The 18,171-nt window shown below is 41.8% G+C and overlaps 2 protein-coding genes across 2 annotated transcripts; both read right to left on the bottom strand.

Moving 5' to 3' along the window:
- Positions 1-8,070: 8,070 nt before the first annotated feature.
- snx10b (sorting nexin 10b) lies at positions 8,071-11,655 on the bottom strand. The gene is made up of 6 exons (XM_086218639.1): positions 11,014-11,655; positions 10,732-10,815; positions 10,554-10,654; positions 9,994-10,095; positions 9,684-9,893; positions 8,071-8,498 (listed from the first exon to the last, which is right to left on the bottom strand). The coding sequence occupies exons 1-6, from the start codon at positions 11,044-11,046 to the stop codon at positions 8,369-8,371; spliced, it is 660 nt and encodes a 219-aa protein (XP_086074765.1). The 5' UTR covers positions 11,047-11,655; the 3' UTR covers positions 8,071-8,368.
- Positions 11,656-11,790: 135 nt separating this feature from the next.
- cbx3b (chromobox homolog 3b) lies at positions 11,791-15,815 on the bottom strand. Its single transcript, XM_086218640.1, has 5 exons — positions 15,541-15,815; positions 15,048-15,229; positions 14,331-14,487; positions 13,903-14,060; positions 11,791-13,532 (listed from the first exon to the last, which is right to left on the bottom strand). Exons 2-5 carry the CDS (start codon positions 15,185-15,187, stop codon positions 13,412-13,414), a joined length of 576 nt encoding a protein of 191 aa, XP_086074766.1. The 5' UTR covers positions 15,188-15,229; positions 15,541-15,815; the 3' UTR covers positions 11,791-13,411.
- Positions 15,816-18,171: the final 2,356 nt, after the last annotated feature.

Raw genomic sequence — 18,171 nt, 5'->3', positions numbered from 1 at the left:
CAGCCATAAAGCCTCTCTCCTAATTGGAGATGTAATGAATTACCATAATTAGTTATTGAATATACCACATTGGAAATGCTTTGTTTTAGGGCAGAAAGTAGATGCAGTGAAACGATACGATTCAGTCAGGGCTGACACTTCTACGACATCTCTGCCATCCATCTCTATCTGCATAATTCAATCATTTAGGTGCAGCAACAAACATTTTGATGTGTTTTGATGTTGACTTGCGGATTTAATGCCTAAACAAAATGAAAAAAAGAAAAAAGGAAAGCAACTTTAGTGCTGGCAAAGCTTGGCATTTCCCTTAAGAGTCCTCCTGTTAATGGTGGTCTCTGGGTGAGGTTGCCAAAGGCAAGTGAGGCTAAATATTGCCTTTCATTTTTATGTGCCAATAATGGATTTCCTTAATGGATGTCAACTACACCCCCATCCCACGTTTAGATACGGACAGCCATATCCTCAGAATATACAGTTTTTTATTGCAATTTAACATCAAGATAAAATGTTTCAAAGATAAATGCCACTGTGCCATTAATCTAGTGAGCATTAAATTACACTAATGATACCACAATATCACTAATTAATACTTGAAACCATAAAGATGCACCTTTACTAGCCAAATATATATAGATTGAGCTGCTGGGTAATAATAAATAAAGTTGAGGAAAAATGATGGAAATCTAAAACACATTTCCCTTCAGGACAGAGGAAATTAATAATCATTTTATATCGATATAAATGTTTTTTTTGATGTCTGCCAACTTTTTACGCGTGTCTTCCGGGTACAGGAGCGCCGGGACAGTACCGCCGCACTGATGTCAGTGATGCCTGCTCATCTTTGTTGAGGAATATCTATCGTCTTTTCTTACCGTCACCCTAGAGGTTGGTGAAAAGGCTAAAGATTTGATCTATTCCACTTCAGAGAGTTCATCTTGATCAAGCTGTCAGCTGTTTCTGCTGCACTTTCACCAGGTCACTCAGACATAGATCACCACGCAGCTTCGTGGAGAGTTTCTGTCAGGAATAACACAGCTTTATTTATGTGGTATCCCCTGGCATTTCACAGCAAATGTATTACCTCTCCAACTGGCTCTTTGTCAGCATTCCATTAAAGCCTCTCTCCATGGTCTAAATCCTTAAATCTGAAAAAGACGCTTTTTAAATGCAAGTCACTCTTAATTGAGGTCAGTTTCTGTTCACATAACTCACGGCGACTGACGAATTAAGCTTTCCTTGTGAATTGTAAGAAGAGATTACAAGAAAGCTGCAAAAATTCACTGTTTTTTTAAGGTAAGTTTGCAAGATTATCATTTCCTTCAATGGTTTTCCAATATCTGATGCGTAATATTATGCGCTCCAGCCTGATTTTAGTGGCAGGCCACTAAATATGAGTCAGGATGGGTCATTTACTACATGCGCCACACCTTCCTCCCTCACATGCTACCACTGTCCCTTCTTACTTCTTGTTAATTGCCTTCAGGGAGCTGCTGTCTTGTAAAGATCTGTATATCTCACTGAGAGGCGCACAGACACAGCTGGCTCTACTGTCTCAGGAAAATATAAATAAAAATTCCATTCCCGAAAAACTTCCCCCTGAGTAAAACCATGAACGCATCACATCCAGGCTGATATTTTACACTGATGAAGCTGTTATTGCTGCAGAGGGGCTTGTCATTTCTCACTTACTGCATCCTTCACTGTTACAAACAGGTTGCATGTCCCAGAGTGAGGGTTTGGCGGTCCGGGCTGTCATGCTAGGTAGAGCTATGTGCTGACATGTCACTCAGGATAAATCAGGCTTATCAGGTGTTTGTCCACCTGCTATAAACATCCCCCACGCCTCGCTTCTGCTCCATCTCCTCGCAGATTATTTACAAGGCTCCAGCCTCTGTACTCGGGCCCTGTTTACGCTCTGTCTGGGGCTCTAATATCAGGTCAGAGCCCTGATTTACTCTACTAGTTAGTTGGGTGAGTAATGAGACTGGATTGTCTGGGAGGATTGTTTGCAATCAGGGGAGGTCAGAGATGTGGCTGATGTTCTAACTGTAATTACAGCCCTCGACGGTCTGCAGCTTACACCTCACTGCAGCTGACTGCCTGCCAATCCTGTGCAAGCTGATCGCTCCGCTCGGTCCTTCTCAGTCCTGTTGGTAATGACCTCACATTCTAGGTGAGGGCCCATCTCAATGTCAGCTCTTTATATAGAAGACAGCCTCTGTCAGAGGAAATAAAGGTATGAGGGTTGAGTTACAGGGAGCTTGCTGGGATAACTGAGTCACTGGATAGCAGATTGCTGCCATTACTCCCATTTAGTGTCAGCTTTGGTATGTATCCAAGAACAGGTCCTGCCAAGCTACCCTGAGCTAATTTAGTACCCTGGGTACACACATGGAGCTGCACCGAGTGACCATGCATATGTAACATAGGCACTTCATAAAAAAAGAAGATGAAACATAGAGGCTAAATCATTGCCGCAATCACCACGCAGGCTGGTGTTTTAAGATGAATGCCGAGCAGCAGTGTTATGTCATCCATTTTTCACTGTTGTTAGTTTCAACCTGTTACCGTGGCCCCTTGTGTCACGCGGGGTCTCTGCAGCAGATATAACAACAGTCTCTGTATAAATCGAACACTTTTTGCATTTCTGACTGATGACGACCTTTGTATCCACTTGGACGTTGCCTCATGTCGCACAAATCATACCTATAATACCGCTTACGGATGATGCTGAATGGCATTCAACAAAACCCTAGCACTGGCAGGGATTATACCTGTAAAAGGATTTTTTTTAGCTGTTTGCAATATTCTGTCAATCCCAATAAGATTTGAAATTGCTATCAAGCAATCGTTATATTAGAGCTTAACTGATCTATCAGAGAGGCCTGTAATATTGGGTGATATTGCGTATCACACAAGTATCACAGTCAGAACATACAGCATATGTTTCCTTGTATGATTTTTGATGTATGATGTTTTTTAATACATCAATGCCAGCTTTACATAGCTTTGTCGTAAATTGTAATAATGGAGGGGCAACTGCAAAATAAATCTAATATTTCAGCCAACATATGGATAGAAGAATCCATCGGACTCCCTGATATCGACATCTGCCCAAAAAAAACTCTGCGCCAGTCATAATCTGGTTACTATAAAATGCGATGCTAATGTTGAGGTCACTGATTTCCATCATTGTGGATGATAGGATTTAATGTTCCTATGAATTTTCCTTCATCGATCTATCAAATTCTATTTTGCAAAACATCCTCTGTCCCATGTGTGGCACTGTGGTGCAGTGGTTAGCACAGCAAGAAGGTTCTGGGTTCAGTCCTTAACAGGATAAATGGTAGAAAATGGATGTATGGATGGATGAATGGGTCCTCCGTCCCCCAACCCTCGATCAGGGTGAGGCAAAACTTTCCTGCCTCAGTTATGTATCTTTGCAGCAAGTGTTTGATAACCACATTTGAGGGATGGCTGAAAACTAAATCTACTATTTAAGCTGACGTACAGACATCGGAATGATCTTCCCCCCTAATCATCAGCCAGTTGGTAACTTACATGTAAATAGATCATCTGGAAGAAGCCCAAAGCTACGTTACATTATTGATTATGTAGATTATGATTGAATCAAAGCACCTTCCATCATCTTTTCCATTGAGGAAACCATAGTGAGTCATGTGACGATGTTGAACACCATGATATGTGGTTGAAATGTCCAAAAGCTTTTAAGTGGACCTTTGAGCTTGGATTAGTTTGCCTACATATGCTGATCACAAATGTCAAGAGTGAATTTCCATGCACAATTGATGAGGTATGTTCAATGTCCCATTAAACTTCTGTTCTGAACTGTATTAATTCACACTGGCAGAACTTCAGACATTCTGCTTTGGCAGTCCTCATAATTTTTCATGCATATTAATGAATCTGACATCGGCCGATTAACACACCATGAATGATAATTATGTGGATTTAGGACTCATTACATATGTATTACATGAATAGCAGGTGGGGTAATTTGAGTAATTTGTGGCTGTGTGCAGACACTGGGATGATGGACGGTGTCTTTGGAAGACAAGCTGAGCTGGACAGTGGATCTACTGCAGAGTAAGGAGAATTTAGGCTCATCATAAAAAAAATTCTCCTTGCCTCTTATTTCACTTGGACATTTTTATGTTTTTTTTATTTTCTACCTCATTGCAGCCGTGAGCTGCTTTCTGATTTACACACACTGGCAGCGAAGCACCGAGGCCTCAAGAGACGGTGCCCTCTACCCCTCCGTTTTCCCCCTTCTTTCTCCATCCTCTGACATCCCCTCTCTGCCACCTCAGGGTGTCTCTCCATTTACGGAACCTGTGTCTGGAGAAGCTCCCTTCTTGCTCATCTGGAACAGTAGTCTGGAGGGGTTATTATTCACTCATGATCTTGTGACACACAGAGGGGATGTTCCCTTGTGTAAAGACACAAATAAGGAGGAGTAGACGCCATCGCATACATGAAACTATCCTACAGCCCTCGTATTTTAGCGTAGAGCTATTGTTGGAGCCCATTGCAGCCTTGTTTTCAGAGTGAGAATGTAGAAGTACACAGGGAATAGAGAATATTTGGGGATATAAATAAATATATACTGTACATCTCTGCCATTACAACACAACTCCCTTTCCTCCCATCCATCTTCTTTTCGCTGCACACTCCAAAGAGAATGTGTCTGATTTTACGCACCATATGATTTCAGGAAATTATAAAGCCGTGATTATAGCTTCCTTTTACCCTCAGGCTGTGTGTTGAAGGCGGAGGGGCTGGTTTCATGCTGATCAGCTCTGATTCCAGGAGACAAGAAGCTGTTGCTCGTCTTGGTACAGTGATCACACCAGTAATTGCTACATTCATGCACCAAAAGGCAACAGCAAATGGAGCAGAAATAGCAGAAATGCAGAACTGAGGAACGGCACCAGAACTGTTGGGTTTTATGGATGATGGACAGGTCTCAAGTCTGTTCATTTTTATCTCTGACAACTGAGTGACAGAGAAAAATGTTTCAGCCTTGGGAAATGACTGGAAAGCATTTTTCCAGCAGATTGAGGCAGGTGTTAGGAGAAAATTGGCCATTGAGAATACAGCAATACAGACACACACACACTCACACAGTGCAGGTTTACAGCAAGGACAGTTGCAACATCAGAAAATTGTTTTTTGGCTTTGAGGTCATTGACTGTTTGTGGCCTTCTGTAAATCAGTGGTCAATATTGGCAAGAAACCTTGAAAAGGAACTGAAGCATATGTTACTAAGTCAATTCATCCAATACCTTAAGATCATTTACCCGAGCAAATGTGGCCGTCTAGCTGTATAACACGTTACACATCACTATGGCCAGCCTGTGCCATTATCTTGTGACTGTTAGGTAGCTATTGGCAGTGCAGCTGGGCCTCTCTGATATCGACTCATCCTTTTTCCACAGAGTTGCAGTCACAGAGATTTAATATCTCAAGTCCTGCTGAATTCCTATTGCTACTAATGGATTCTGTATAATGTGGCACTTAAAATGCATGAGCAGCCTCTGATTTATCTGTAATTTGCCTCCAGTGGAGCATATCTCCCTCAATACCTCCATTTGTTTTTTGGCTCTCTGTGCAATCAGCTTGGTAGCAAAGCTCTGATTGGGATTTGATGTTGTTACATTTGAGTTTGAACATTTTGCTCCTTTACAAAAACATAAAATGGATTTTTTTCCCCTTCCCTTTTGCTGTGTTAATGACACAATGGAGAGAAGAGTAAGTCAAGCATGAGATCACGGACACGAGATGGCGTTTATTTGAGCTGCCATGGCAGAAAGACATGCTGACTCAGTCCGAGGCAGATGGGTTGGTCCCAAAGGGGCCATTTTCCTTTATCTTATCTTCTACTGTTTTATGTGTCAAACAATAAGCATACTAGATTATGCAGTGCTCAGGCATTTGTGAAAATAATAAAAATTAAATGTTATTTTGTGTACATATATATATATATATATATATATATATATATATATATATATATATATATATATATAAAAATGTGTATATATGTATTTTTTTTGGAATAGTTGTGCTTGTAGCCAGCTAACCCAGACCGATTCTCCCCTGTACCCCTGTTTTTACTCCTTTTGACCTCTCTAGGGTCATGCTACATAGAGCAGGGAGCTGTTAGCGAATCGATCTGATGGGTTTAAACGTGTCAGTGTTGCCATGGCAGCAGAGCCATACAGGCAGGCTAGGCTACAGCAGCTCAAGGTTAACAGCCAGAGTCACAGACCATTAAAAAAAAAGAGTCGATACTGCTGGACGGGTCCAACTAAAACCAGCAACGTTTCAATCCATGAGACTTTAAGCAAGAAACAAGCTTTAAATGTTGCAGAGATTTATTGGAGGTGCTGGGCTATGTGGGGAAACTCATTGACATGTGACGGTGTGATTTACCAGACTACAGACATTATCTCTATAACTGCTGGTTACAAAGATTGCTATCAGAAAGACATGTCATTCATTTTTAGCATTAGCTGCCCCTCAGTGCTGAGAAAACTCCAAACCCAAATACTGGATCTGCAACAGATTATTATATCTCATATTTTAGACCTCCAGCTTAATTTACCTGTTCTGTAAATTGTATTTTTCACATGTAAATGTCTAAATGATGCTTCACAGTCTAACTCTCAAGTTTGGACTGATTTATTGTTTTGTTTGGCTTAAAAGTGGATAGATGATTGAGTCTGAGCATACAGGGATGAGGGATCTTACCTGGTTTTCCAAGAACAACAGTTCAAGTAGTCAGACAACAATGCTGCAGGAAAACAAAATGGTAAAGATATATCTGTATTCCAGGTGACCAAGCAAACTTAATATTTATAGTACAGCGAATAACAATAATATCAAAGTTTAGACTGAATATATTACATTTGAGAAGAGAATTTACTCATCTAAGCTGGTCTCATACAGCTTTGAGAATGCAATAGAGCAACAAGAAGAAACACTGAGTGTCATCCACGAAATGTTATCGTGCTCAAAAAACTTTTTTAGCCCTCAACGTATTTTCACAGATTGGAAAAAAGCCTGATGATTCTCTCATGACATACACTCCTGTTCCTGAAATAATAAAGTCTTTGTAGGTCTGTCAAGAGGTTCACAGTAATTACCGTATCAGGAGTGAGGAGTTTCCCAAATAACTTGGCTGTCTGTAAGACTAAAACGAGGTTTAAAAAGTCCTTTGATGTGTTCGAACAAATTGGTGATTCATGAAGGAAGCCCGTTGATATTGGAGAACAGAATAATTCTGTGTGCACATCCGCAAGTGTGTGATGGTAATTCAGCCCAACACATTTAAGCCCTGACAGAAGACACATGCACATTAGCATAAGTGGATGTGCATGAACACCCACCCACCCACCCACCCACACATCTTCAGGGAGGACATCCAAGCCCCCAATTTGACTTTATGGGCTTTTCTGCTGCCCAGGATGTTCTGAAGCTCCGAGCTGAGCAGGTCTGAGGGGACGCCACCCCTCTATTCCTCACAACACTCTCCTTGTGTCTGCTCCTGTTCTGAATTCATAATGAGTATCTGCTGCAGAGCCCACCTAATTAGCTGTGCTGATGTGTCACCCTGCCATCATTCTGTTTAGTGGTCATTACCTCTGCATAAGCACAGTGCTGCTCACTGTGGGAGCACGTGCATGTGTTCGGCATGTAAAAACATACAACGTGAGACAGGTAGAGGAAGGAAGATTGTCACTGCAGCTGGCGTCTTGTTCAGCAGGGAATAATGTCTCCTGTCTACCTGCTAGCCTTCTACGACAGAAGCGAGTCCATCAGGATCCCCGCAGGACCTCCTACCAGCCACACACCCGACCGGGGTGGGCTGCTGGGGGAGAGATTTCTGAAACCTCTGCTGCAGAGACCCTATTACACCTGTCATCCTGCTAGGGACTGCAGTGGCCACCAGATGACAAGCTTTCCTCTATTAAGAGACGCTGTGACTGTCTATATTTCTTTCTTTTTTGTACAGGATTCCACTCTGAATGCACCCAAATGACAATACAAAATTGTTTATTCAGTAAGGGCACACATCTCTGCTGCATGTTCATTGCACAAGTCTATAGATGTGACAACACTGCCATCCTCAGGCAAGTTGTTGCTACAACCTTTGCAGGCAGTAAACACACAGGAGATATACAGAACAACAGGTACATTTCTTTACCTTTTTCATGAAATGCCACAGTGACAATATACAAACGATTATCCTTGAAAAATGAATTAGGAGCTACAGTCAAAAGTGCAGTACGATGGGGTAACAGGCAACGCTCTTCTTCACAGGCCCAGAAGCGCATAGATTCGTTCACGCAGAAGCAGAGGAGCAGCCGGCTCTTTGCTCCTGGCCAGTTCCTGTGAGATCAAGTGAAGCTTTATTTTCTGTTTTGGTTTCAGCCACATCTGTTATCTGGGACTCTGGATTTCTGCACTCTGAACTAGAAAGAGAAGAACAAAGGGGTTCATTCAATTTCACAATCTAGGAAAAATTCTTACACAATCTGCAGGGGGAAACAAAAGTTGTGGCATATTTTATTTAATCAGGCACTGAGATTAAAATCTCTTCTCCAAAACAGAGAGATTCCATTTAAAAGGTGAATAATCCCTGAAAGCCCTTCTGCCGACATGCATGAGGGAGGTCAAGGGTCAAGTTAGGGAACATGTGCTAATGTTACTGAGACAAGTGAAGGGACTTGTATTTAGTAGAGCTTCATAACTGAATAACTTTATGGAATAGTTGTGACACTTAAAAAGCTATAGTTTAATTTATTGATTAAAGTTTAGAGGTACGGTGATAAACATACATAGGAATCTGTTTTTGCTGCTTGTGTTTTCACGACTACCTCTACAAGTTATTTTCACCTTTTTTTAAAGTCTGAGAATGTCAATCAAAAAGGGGTCAACACCGTAACCTACAGCTTCAGCCTCGACCCTCTTCGTGCCACTATATTTCTTGTCCATAATGTACATTTTCCGAAAAACTTTTCACAAAGACCGAAAATAAATGACTACTTTTACTTCCACTACTGTTACAAGAAATGATCTGTTTCTTACCTACTGTGGGGAACTTCGTTAAACTGTCTCATACTGAGAAGACACACCACAGGTGACGTGTATGATATTAGTCACTTCTGACACAGTTTGTCATCATTCAGATTTACTGCCTCAAAATGAGACTTGAAGGGTGCTTATTTCACTTCTTGTTGATGTACCGAGCGTTTTTGAGGTGAAGGTTGAGTTTTTAACCGGTGCGGTGTATTCTTTAACATAAGTTGTAAAATGATTCTTCCATTGCCTTTTGACATGAAAGTGTGTGCGCGTGTATGTGTGTTTGTGTGTGTGTGTTTGTGTGTGCATTGACGAAGACTGTGCTCTTTTGTGTAATGTTTCACCTCAGTTCTGAAGATCTCTGAAGATATGACAACAAAGTGAATAAATACAGACCTGTCTTGCAATATATCAGTTGTGACAGAGTTGTATTGTGATACCATCATTGGCGTGGCCAGATTATTGTGATAGTACTGTCGTCTGTGATTCACACCTCTAATTCCTGTTCATATTTTACTTTTCAAAGTGGAGAATAGCTATGTGTTGGTTAAGAGTAATGTGTGATGTCACCATACCAGTCTGTGTCAGAGTCACAGGCCATGCGGAGTTTCTCCTCAGAGTCATCACCAAAGTGAAACCTCCTGAGGCCACTGCACTGGATCGCCTGGGCCACAGAGTAGTGGGTCCTTCCAGCAGCACAGGCCTCCATCTTGGACACTTTGAGCTGCGTCTGCAGGAAGAGGTGCAGGCAGCTCTCAGACAGCAGCAGAGGTCTCTGGAGGATCCTGGAGAGCCAAACACGAGTCAAAAATAAAGGATACTGTGAACAATGCAGTTCTGTTTGTGCTTTTGAAATTTAATATTGATCTGAGAAATGTATCTTACTGCTCCAAAAATGTCTGGAGCCCTTTCATGCGCTCAGAGATCTGCTGGGCATTGTTCATGCTGAAGAAGGGGTTCTTTGGGGGCAGTTCTGGCAGCTCTAACCTGAAAGAGATCATTTTATATATATAAAGCTAAATATATCTAAATCTAAATCTAAATCTATACACATATATATGTGTGTGCACACATACACTCACATATATAAATACATATACATAAATAAATAAAAGCAAGCGTGACAAATTTTGTTGATAAATTAACATAAAAAAACCCATGACATTTGAAAGCCTTTCAGAAAAAATTCTTCAAGACCATCCATTCTCGAAAATGTTGTGAAAAATACAGAGAAATTGGTATCAAACATTTCCAGCATATATGTTACTAATGTGTTTACAAGCTACGGTCATATGTATATGTTTGATGAACTATAAACATGCATTAAAGTGAATCAATGGAGACTCAACATTTACTGCGTTTAAGAGGTGAACTCCCATGACTATTTCCTGGATTATCTGGCTTCATTTATTTTATGGAATACATTTTCAGGTCTGGAAACTTACAGTAGCAAGCTGTTGGCTAGCAGTTTCTGCCTGAGCCAAACAAATTCACTGTATCTTCTTCTCACTCTTGACATTTTCCGGGTGAAGAACACGCTGTTGGTCTAAAAATATGTGTTAGAAGTATTTACAGGAAGTAAAAGGGGAAAAAAAATCCGACGTACTTTTATTGTTTACTTACATGTAAACAGATTTCATAATCTATGTAGGCATGCCAGAAGTCATTCCTTTGTATCCTTGGGTCTCGAACCCAGACGCTGATAACCTGTTGCATGGTGAAAGCAGAACAGACACTGAAACGATCATGAATGTAGTGAGGGAAGAAAAGAGGAAGGTTTTATTATCAGATAGAGGAAGTACATTGACTGACATGGTGAAACACGCAAGGAAAATTCCAGCAAATATTTTCTATCCCCCTGGCTAAAAATGAAACCAGCCAATGGATTTAAAACTTCAGACTTACCTGATTCTCTGAGTTCTTCGCTCCTTTACTCATTTTTCTCCAGTTTAAATCTCAAGAGCTTAAGTCAGACAGATAAAACTGCGTTGACTTTTACTTTCAGTTTTATGAGCACAAAGGTTTCCAACATGGGCTCCTCCCGCTTCTTTCTGTTTTCCTGCATCACATCCACTAAATTGCTGTGTGGGTCCAACTGACATCAGTCATAAAAGTCTCACTTTGTTGCTGACTTGTTAAAAGGCAATCCCAATGAATCATAAGATTCAAGTGTATTTTTCTCCGTTCTTATAGATCATAAGTGAGGAGAATGAGAGTTAGGTCTCATCACTCTGACCTGCGCCAACGCTAGAACATGTCAGCCCACTGAATAAAACCAGGAGACGTCTGGGAAAACAAGCATTTTACACCACACAAACATAATACAGATACAGCCAAGTTAAGTGTAATGGGGGACTGTCCCATCCCTGTCTGGTACTTGAAGATAGCCTGAAAGTTCGATGAACACCACACGAACACATACATAACACAGCCTGTCTTTAGTAAAAAAAAAAAAAAAAAAAAAGGTTTGTCATTCTCTGTAACATTTCAGGACATCTCTTGACTACATTGTTAGTGGGGTCGTTGTGATTAAAGAGAGTTTCCCCACCCGACACCTGTGTCCCGATCCTCTGATTCCTCTTATCCAACTCTTTCGGCCACAACAAACACATTCATGACAAACACGATCAATAGAGAAAAGCATAAAGTCACAAAATGATTTCTTTATTCACAGATATTTCACAGGGCCATGGTCAACAGTTGGGTTAATCAGTAGTAGGTGTGTTAAAACAGTCATGGGAGATATGTCAACACAGAGGAGTGAGGTTGGAAGTATGCAATAAAAATGTATATTTAGAAAGTTCTCAAAGACAACACCATGAACGTTTAAATAAGTGTGAACACTGATCTCCTCTTGTAGATATGTCAAGTCAGACCAAAGCCCCATGGGACTGTAATAGAGTGTTGCAGGGGATGTATTTTTGGAGGCTAACCCAGAAGTTAGCATCGCTATGCGTTCCCTAGATCAAAAGCTAATGAGAGTTTTAAATCAGAATTTTGATCCCCCCCCCCCAAAAAAAATATACACACGGTGAACCAAAGTTTGACCTTTAAACCTTTTTTGATACAATCTTCAAAGATTAATACCACATTTAGGATTTTTGAAGAGCGAATACAATCATTAGAAGTCCAGCTAACATTATGCCAGAAACGAATGCTATTAGCTTGGCACTTCTTTGTTTTTTGGTATGATGACGTTTCATGTCAGCATGCTTGGTGACTACAGATGAAAACAATCTAATAAGCTAACTCAAGAAAACTCCCAGTAAAATAATGAATGCAAAGTGATAGAGTTTAGTGTCCGTGACAAACTCTGTGGATGTATTTAGCCACTTGTTACCAACCGCCTTTTCAAGGCACTCAAAAGCTTTAAAATGTGACATTTAATGACTTAATCTATCCAGTAGAAAAAAAAAAATGTTAGAATTTCGTATGCTTATGCCAACAGACCTTATTTCAGGCTTTTAATGTAGAACCTATTGACTTTGAAGTGAGGGAAGCAAACATTCAACAATGCTAACTGTGTCTGGGTTTGAGAACTGATTGCTGCAACGATCTACAGTGATTAGCAAACAATGGCCTGTATTTGGGCTGTCTCATTTCTTAAGTGCTACATTTAACTAGCGTGTTAGCCGTCGTGTACATGCACAGAAGGGGGCGTTCAAGGGACTGTAATCTTAATAGATTCCACTTGTAAAGGCTCCAAATAATCAAGTCTTGTTATTAGTCAATATAAAAAGGAGATGAAAACATTTGGTACGTAGCAGCTGATAGGAAAGAAGCTGGGCAACCATTTCAAATAATCCACGGAGACATAAAAAGCTGGGACAATAAACAACAGACAGTGTGAACAGGTCTACAATCTTTAGCTCTAAAGTTACAACACAGTAACGCAGTTGCTTTCCACACAGTGTCACTCAACAAGCACACGCTAAATAACCAACGTCCCGATCTTTGTATCATGACTATAAATATTAAATAACTACATAACAAATATCAAAAACGCTTAACTTCCACAGTGATCATGTCTGTCTGCTACATATGGACACAAGAAAGCAGCTACAGGTTAGTCTGACCTTCAATCAACTGCGCCACACAAAAGGTTACTATTAGTCTCATCGCAGTCGCCACAAAAGCACAGTGAGCTAACTGAGCACCACAGAACTGAGAGCACACAAAATCTCGCCCTCGCTGAGCTTCTCACACCTGTAACGGGATGCAAGTTCCTCCTTGAATGTCAGCTGACGGGATGACACTCGACGGAGGCTAAACTAAGCTACTTATCGGTTCACAACCACACACTTCACTGCTCGTCCTCGCCACAGTGCCAGGTCAGCTTCTGCTCGTAGAAGTCGATGACCACTTGGGGACACCTGGCGCTCGCTTCACGGGCCGACAGCAGGGCCACTTCATCCGAGTTCTTCCTGTGGACAGAGGAGATTACGAAGAAACTATTTTGATGAGTTTGAAACATTTCAGCAGAAAGACTCTTGACTGAATAACATGAAAAGCAACAGAAATAGATGAGTTAATCCTACGTTTCCCACAATGCATCCTTCTACTACACCCTCCTCACATGCTCAGATTCCAACTCAAGACCACCAGTGCGTAATCCAGTACGTCAGATCTTTGCGTTCTCTGGGTTTCTCTTCTACTGTCTGTGTTTGGCGTCTGCAGGGGTTTGTTGATGTGATTGGCTGGAGTTTGCCACCGTTCTCAGCGTCATCTAACTTTCTCTTCTTGTTAAATTCGTCAACAACTGTAGCCATTTAGTGAAGAAAAGAGGAAGGTTACCATTTGACCAGGAACATGAGCTCTCCCCGTCTGTCTGTGGAGCCGATGATGCATTCAGGCTCGAGGTAAGCGCTGAGATGAGCGGGGGTGTCCCGCTCCAGGACGCCATTGTCACTGTGCACAGTGTGAGCCTGCTGCTGTTGGGTCTGCATACAGGACTTCAGCCACCATGACAAGAGGAACAGTTAGAAAAACAAAATCAGCAGTGAAGCTTAGTCACGCACATACTTTCCCTTCATGGATGTTTTCATATGCAACCAAAAAGAGTGCGCCAATGTAGTCTGATTACATTTACTTGACTCCAAAGCAACTTATTGTACTTATTGTAGTTATTTTCCTCATAAGTACAGATTTAGGTGCAGACGCTTGGTTTAGAGGATGGAAACAACCTGCACAACCAAAAGTTCCACTGGTGCATTTGTACCCACTATTTCCGTCTCTTGCTCTGTCATTTCTTCTTTGGGGATGAACTCCGCCGGCTGCTCCTCTTCCTCATTCTCCTCTGAGACGAGGCGGTTCCTGAGGAACTCTTCAATTAGTTCAGGGCAGTCCAGATTGTCTTCTGGTTCCCAAGTGTTCTCAGCACTGAAAACGTGCCAGACACTGAGGTTAAACCACACCCACTACACCAAGATGGGACAGGTGCAAATATTTAATAACACATAACGTTGCGATTGAGATTTTTTTTTTATTGTGACATTGTTTGGTGATTTAATATCATGCTGCTTATGGATGTTGGTTTTATTATTTTTTCTTAAATATTCTATACTAATTTATCTAATTTAATATTCTTATAAATAGTCCCAGCAACGTCACGCGACTCTTCTGAGGAAGAATCCAGCTGAAACTAACAAAGGGACGAAACAATTTGTGAGTCTGCTTATGAGCATATTCAAGTTTTTATTATAAACAAGACTTAATTTTGGATTATTTTTCAAATGTTTATTCTTATTTCGGTCGTGTTTGCACTCGTAGTTGGACGTGTGTGTGTGGGGGGGGCGGACAGGGCTCTGTCTGCAGTGATTAACTGTTGTTCTCTGTAACAGTATTTTACTGTTAACGCTACAGAGAAAAATCAATAAAACTTTGGGAGGAATTATTGCACGGAACCCCTTCTAAGAGACTTTATCGTCATTTTTACTCACTCAGTGAAGCCTTTCCATTTGAGGAAGTACTCCACTCTCCCGTTGAAGACCCTCCTGCGGATGATTTTCTCCACTACAAACTCCTGGACGACTGCAGGCTCCTCGGTCCTCCTCTGTTTAGCGGTCTGCTTCTTTCTCATCCTTCCACCATGAAGCAGCGAGCGGATCCCAACAACTGCGGCCTGCGTTTGTGGCAGAAGCGTGAAAACACAGCAGAAACTGATCGGATCAACATGTCAGCTCTCCGCTCTGCCCTTCACACAATCGTCTGTTATTATAGAGCCCCACCTGCTGTTTCTATCTGGATACACACACACACACACACACACACACACACACACACACACACACGCACGCACGCACGCACGCACACACGAGTGGTGAGGCAACAGTCTCCACACGTGTGTTTGACAAGAGGGGACGGTCGAGTTTAGAGGACAGCAGCGGTAAACATCTGGCTCATGCACCGCACGCTGCTAAGAACAATACGCACGTAGGCTGTCGGTGCTGGCCGCTGCTGTTGCCGCTGTTCACGGAGTCTCGGTGGACGGCTGCCGCGGTGCCGCTCGGCTCTGCTCTGTTCGGGACTCCGGGCTGGAAACTACATGCACGCCGCGTCCCCGGTACCGCTGAGAGCGCAAACGTGTCGCTCGGCGTGTTTACATGAACGAAGCAACTTTTGGTGAATGAGTTGAAATTAAAGATGGCCGTAGATGCTCGGAGGAAGTGGTTGCCAAGGGAAAAGGTCATGCCAGGAAAACCGGGAGGAGACGACGGGGACGCGCACACCGCCAACCAATCAGAGAGCAGTCCGCTCATCCGTCCCCGTCCAGTGGCTCAGAGCAGCCCTGCCACCCAGGGGTGTCAACCGGGTATAACAGGGTGCAGCTGCACACGGTACGTCACGCTGATTCAGACCTTTTAGTCACTGAAAACACGAAATAAAAAGGTTTTTTTTAATCTCAGAAGTCATATTGATGATGCAAACACCTTTAAATATTTATATTATATTATATTATATTATATTATATATTTATTAGATTATATGCGTCTTAGATAACGCTTATTTGTCATGTCATTTTGTTATTGCATTTTTAATCTAATTTATATTTATCATTTTTAACTCATTCATTTTTTATTTTTAGTTTTATTCAATAGTTTACTGATAGTAGCAGAATATGAAGACAATAAAACCAGAATTTCATTGCAGTGATTTGAAATTGAAGCCGTTTAATCTTATTTCAGTGCTGCTCTGCAGTAAAATTTTGGATGATAATGCTAATTTTTTTCCACGCTACTTTCTACTATTTTTTGTCTGTTCTCATACAAAACGTCTCAAAGTTTCACGCCAGCGGGTTTCAATGAGGGTATCTGCTCCCCTCGACCTCCCGAACCACTCTGAGGAGACCCGTGAGATACAGCCTCCAGAGGATTTGATTGACAGCTCCCTTCTAGCCAATGGGAACCTACATAGCTTTTGATTGGCCAAGCTAGAACCGCTGTCAGCCCTACCCATGGCCCTACCTATTACGAACAATTGCAATTTGTTTTTCCAGCAGTCTTGCAGTCCACCGCCAGAGGGCGCTGCCTGCCTGTAGTGGCCTGTCAGCCTCAATGGCTGCTGGTGAACTAATGAGGTGGGATTTATACTGGAAGCACATAGCTAAAGGCAGCAGAACAAAAGATTACAGCAGGGGGTGGATTCACATTGGAAATGCTTCTAATGGCTCTGATACCATGTCATCCTCACAGCGGGGCCGAGGAACGCTGTTCTCATGTATGCATGTGGGTTCATGTACATACGTAGAAGAACCTCAGAGTTGTAGCGGCGCCACATGGTGATTGGTCACAGTTTAACATTGAGCCATTTTCAGAGCGAGAACAGTGGGGAAGCCCAGGGGACCTGATTAAAAATGTTTTCAGTGAAAAGGCTGTCGGAATCCTGCATGGAAGATTAATGCGGTGCGTATCATCTGCAGAGAAGCAACGCATTGATCACAGTCTCAGAAGGGACAGGACCCAGGTTTCATCCAGGTTGCACATCAATATGTGGTGGTCATTTGGACCTTCCACATACTGGATGTCCAGATCGACTCCCAGTGGAGATAAACCTTGGTAGAAGGAAGACCTGGTCTGATCCTCAGGAATGTCAGGGTCTTTGTTGATACAACCAAGGTGCTACGCTGGTGTGTTCCACTTTGATTCATTATTAATACACTGCTGAAGATGTTCTCCACATCTTAAAAACCCTCTTCTTCCTTCTTCTTTTCTGCTCACAGCAGTTCTTGCTGCAAATGGACTCTTTTCCTCACCAACTTCACACACTCATCAGAGAAACTTTCTCATTGTTTTCTGAACTGTTTTTCCAGAGCTTCCCAACTTTGAGGAGAGACTTATCAGGGGCCTCTTAGAAAAAAAAGGAAAGAAAAAAAGAACACATCCACAAATTTTCAGCGAGTACCAGAGCTACAATTACAGTGCCATGGTGGTTTCTAATGAAGCGCCATTTTAAAAAATGAGTTACGCTGATATCAATCAATTATTAATAAGCTATATACACATTTTATTAAACATTTATAAACTATTATTCCCAACAACTTTTGGTTTGACTTTATTCATATTTTAGGAGTGACCAAATCTGCACAACCATAAGGAAGTCAACAGGTCTGCAGCTTTAAAGGCTAACGACTTTAATAACAGTCCAGAACTTCTAGCGCCTCACGTCCCGAAGGTAAGCAGATGAACGATGTCGCTCAGATGAAGCCAAAGACACAAGTCATGAAGCTGAAATGATGTTATAACCCAAAAGTGTCTCTACAGTTGATCTAGATTGAATTAATAATGAAAAACCACTAGATAAATGTTCACAATGCGTAAATGCTTTGTAAAACTTGATCCTATCATTTGTTTTTTAAATTTGCCCCCCCCCAAAAAACCCACGTCAATACTACATCTTCATCTCTGCGTGTGAAAATGTGAATTTATCCAGAATCCAAGGAAAGACATGTGTTGGTTATTTGCTGTCTGACCTGTTGTTGCCCTTTGACCCCTTCCTGTTAGCTCTTTGGGGATTTTAGCTCTAGTTGCCATAGTAACTCAGCAGCTATATGGCTGAGCTGTCACC

The sequence above is a fragment of the Aulostomus chinensis genome, chromosome 11 (genome assembly GCF_037954235.1).
Source record: "Aulostomus chinensis isolate RoL2024-O1b breed Wild chromosome 11, RoL_Achi_v1.0, whole genome shotgun sequence".
NCBI lineage: Eukaryota > Metazoa > Chordata > Actinopteri > Syngnathiformes > Aulostomidae > Aulostomus > Aulostomus chinensis.
This window is presented reverse-complemented; position numbering and strand designations above follow the sequence as displayed.

Coding starts and splice junctions, on each gene's coding strand:
- cbx3b (XM_086218640.1), bottom strand. CDS start 15,187: ATGAGAAAGAAGCAGACCGCTAAACAGAGGAGGACCGAGGAGCCTGCA. Junction 14,061..14,330: donor CAGAGCAAGAGACGGAAATA/GTGGGTACAAAT, acceptor TGGTGGCTGAAG/TCCTGTATGCAGACCCAACA. Junction 13,533..13,902: donor CTCATGTTCCTGGTCAAATG/GTAACCTTCCTC, acceptor CTCTGTCCACAG/GAAGAACTCGGATGAAGTGG.
- snx10b (XM_086218639.1), bottom strand. CDS start 11,046: ATGAGTAAAGGAGCGAAGAACTCAGAGAATCAG. Junction 10,816..11,013: donor CGAAGAACTCAGAGAATCAG/GTAAGTCTGAAG, acceptor ACCATGCAACAG/GTTATCAGCGTCTGGGTTCG. Junction 9,894..9,993: donor CTCCAGACATTTTTGGAGCA/GTAAGATACATT, acceptor TTGGCTCTCCAG/GATCCTCCAGAGACCTCTGC.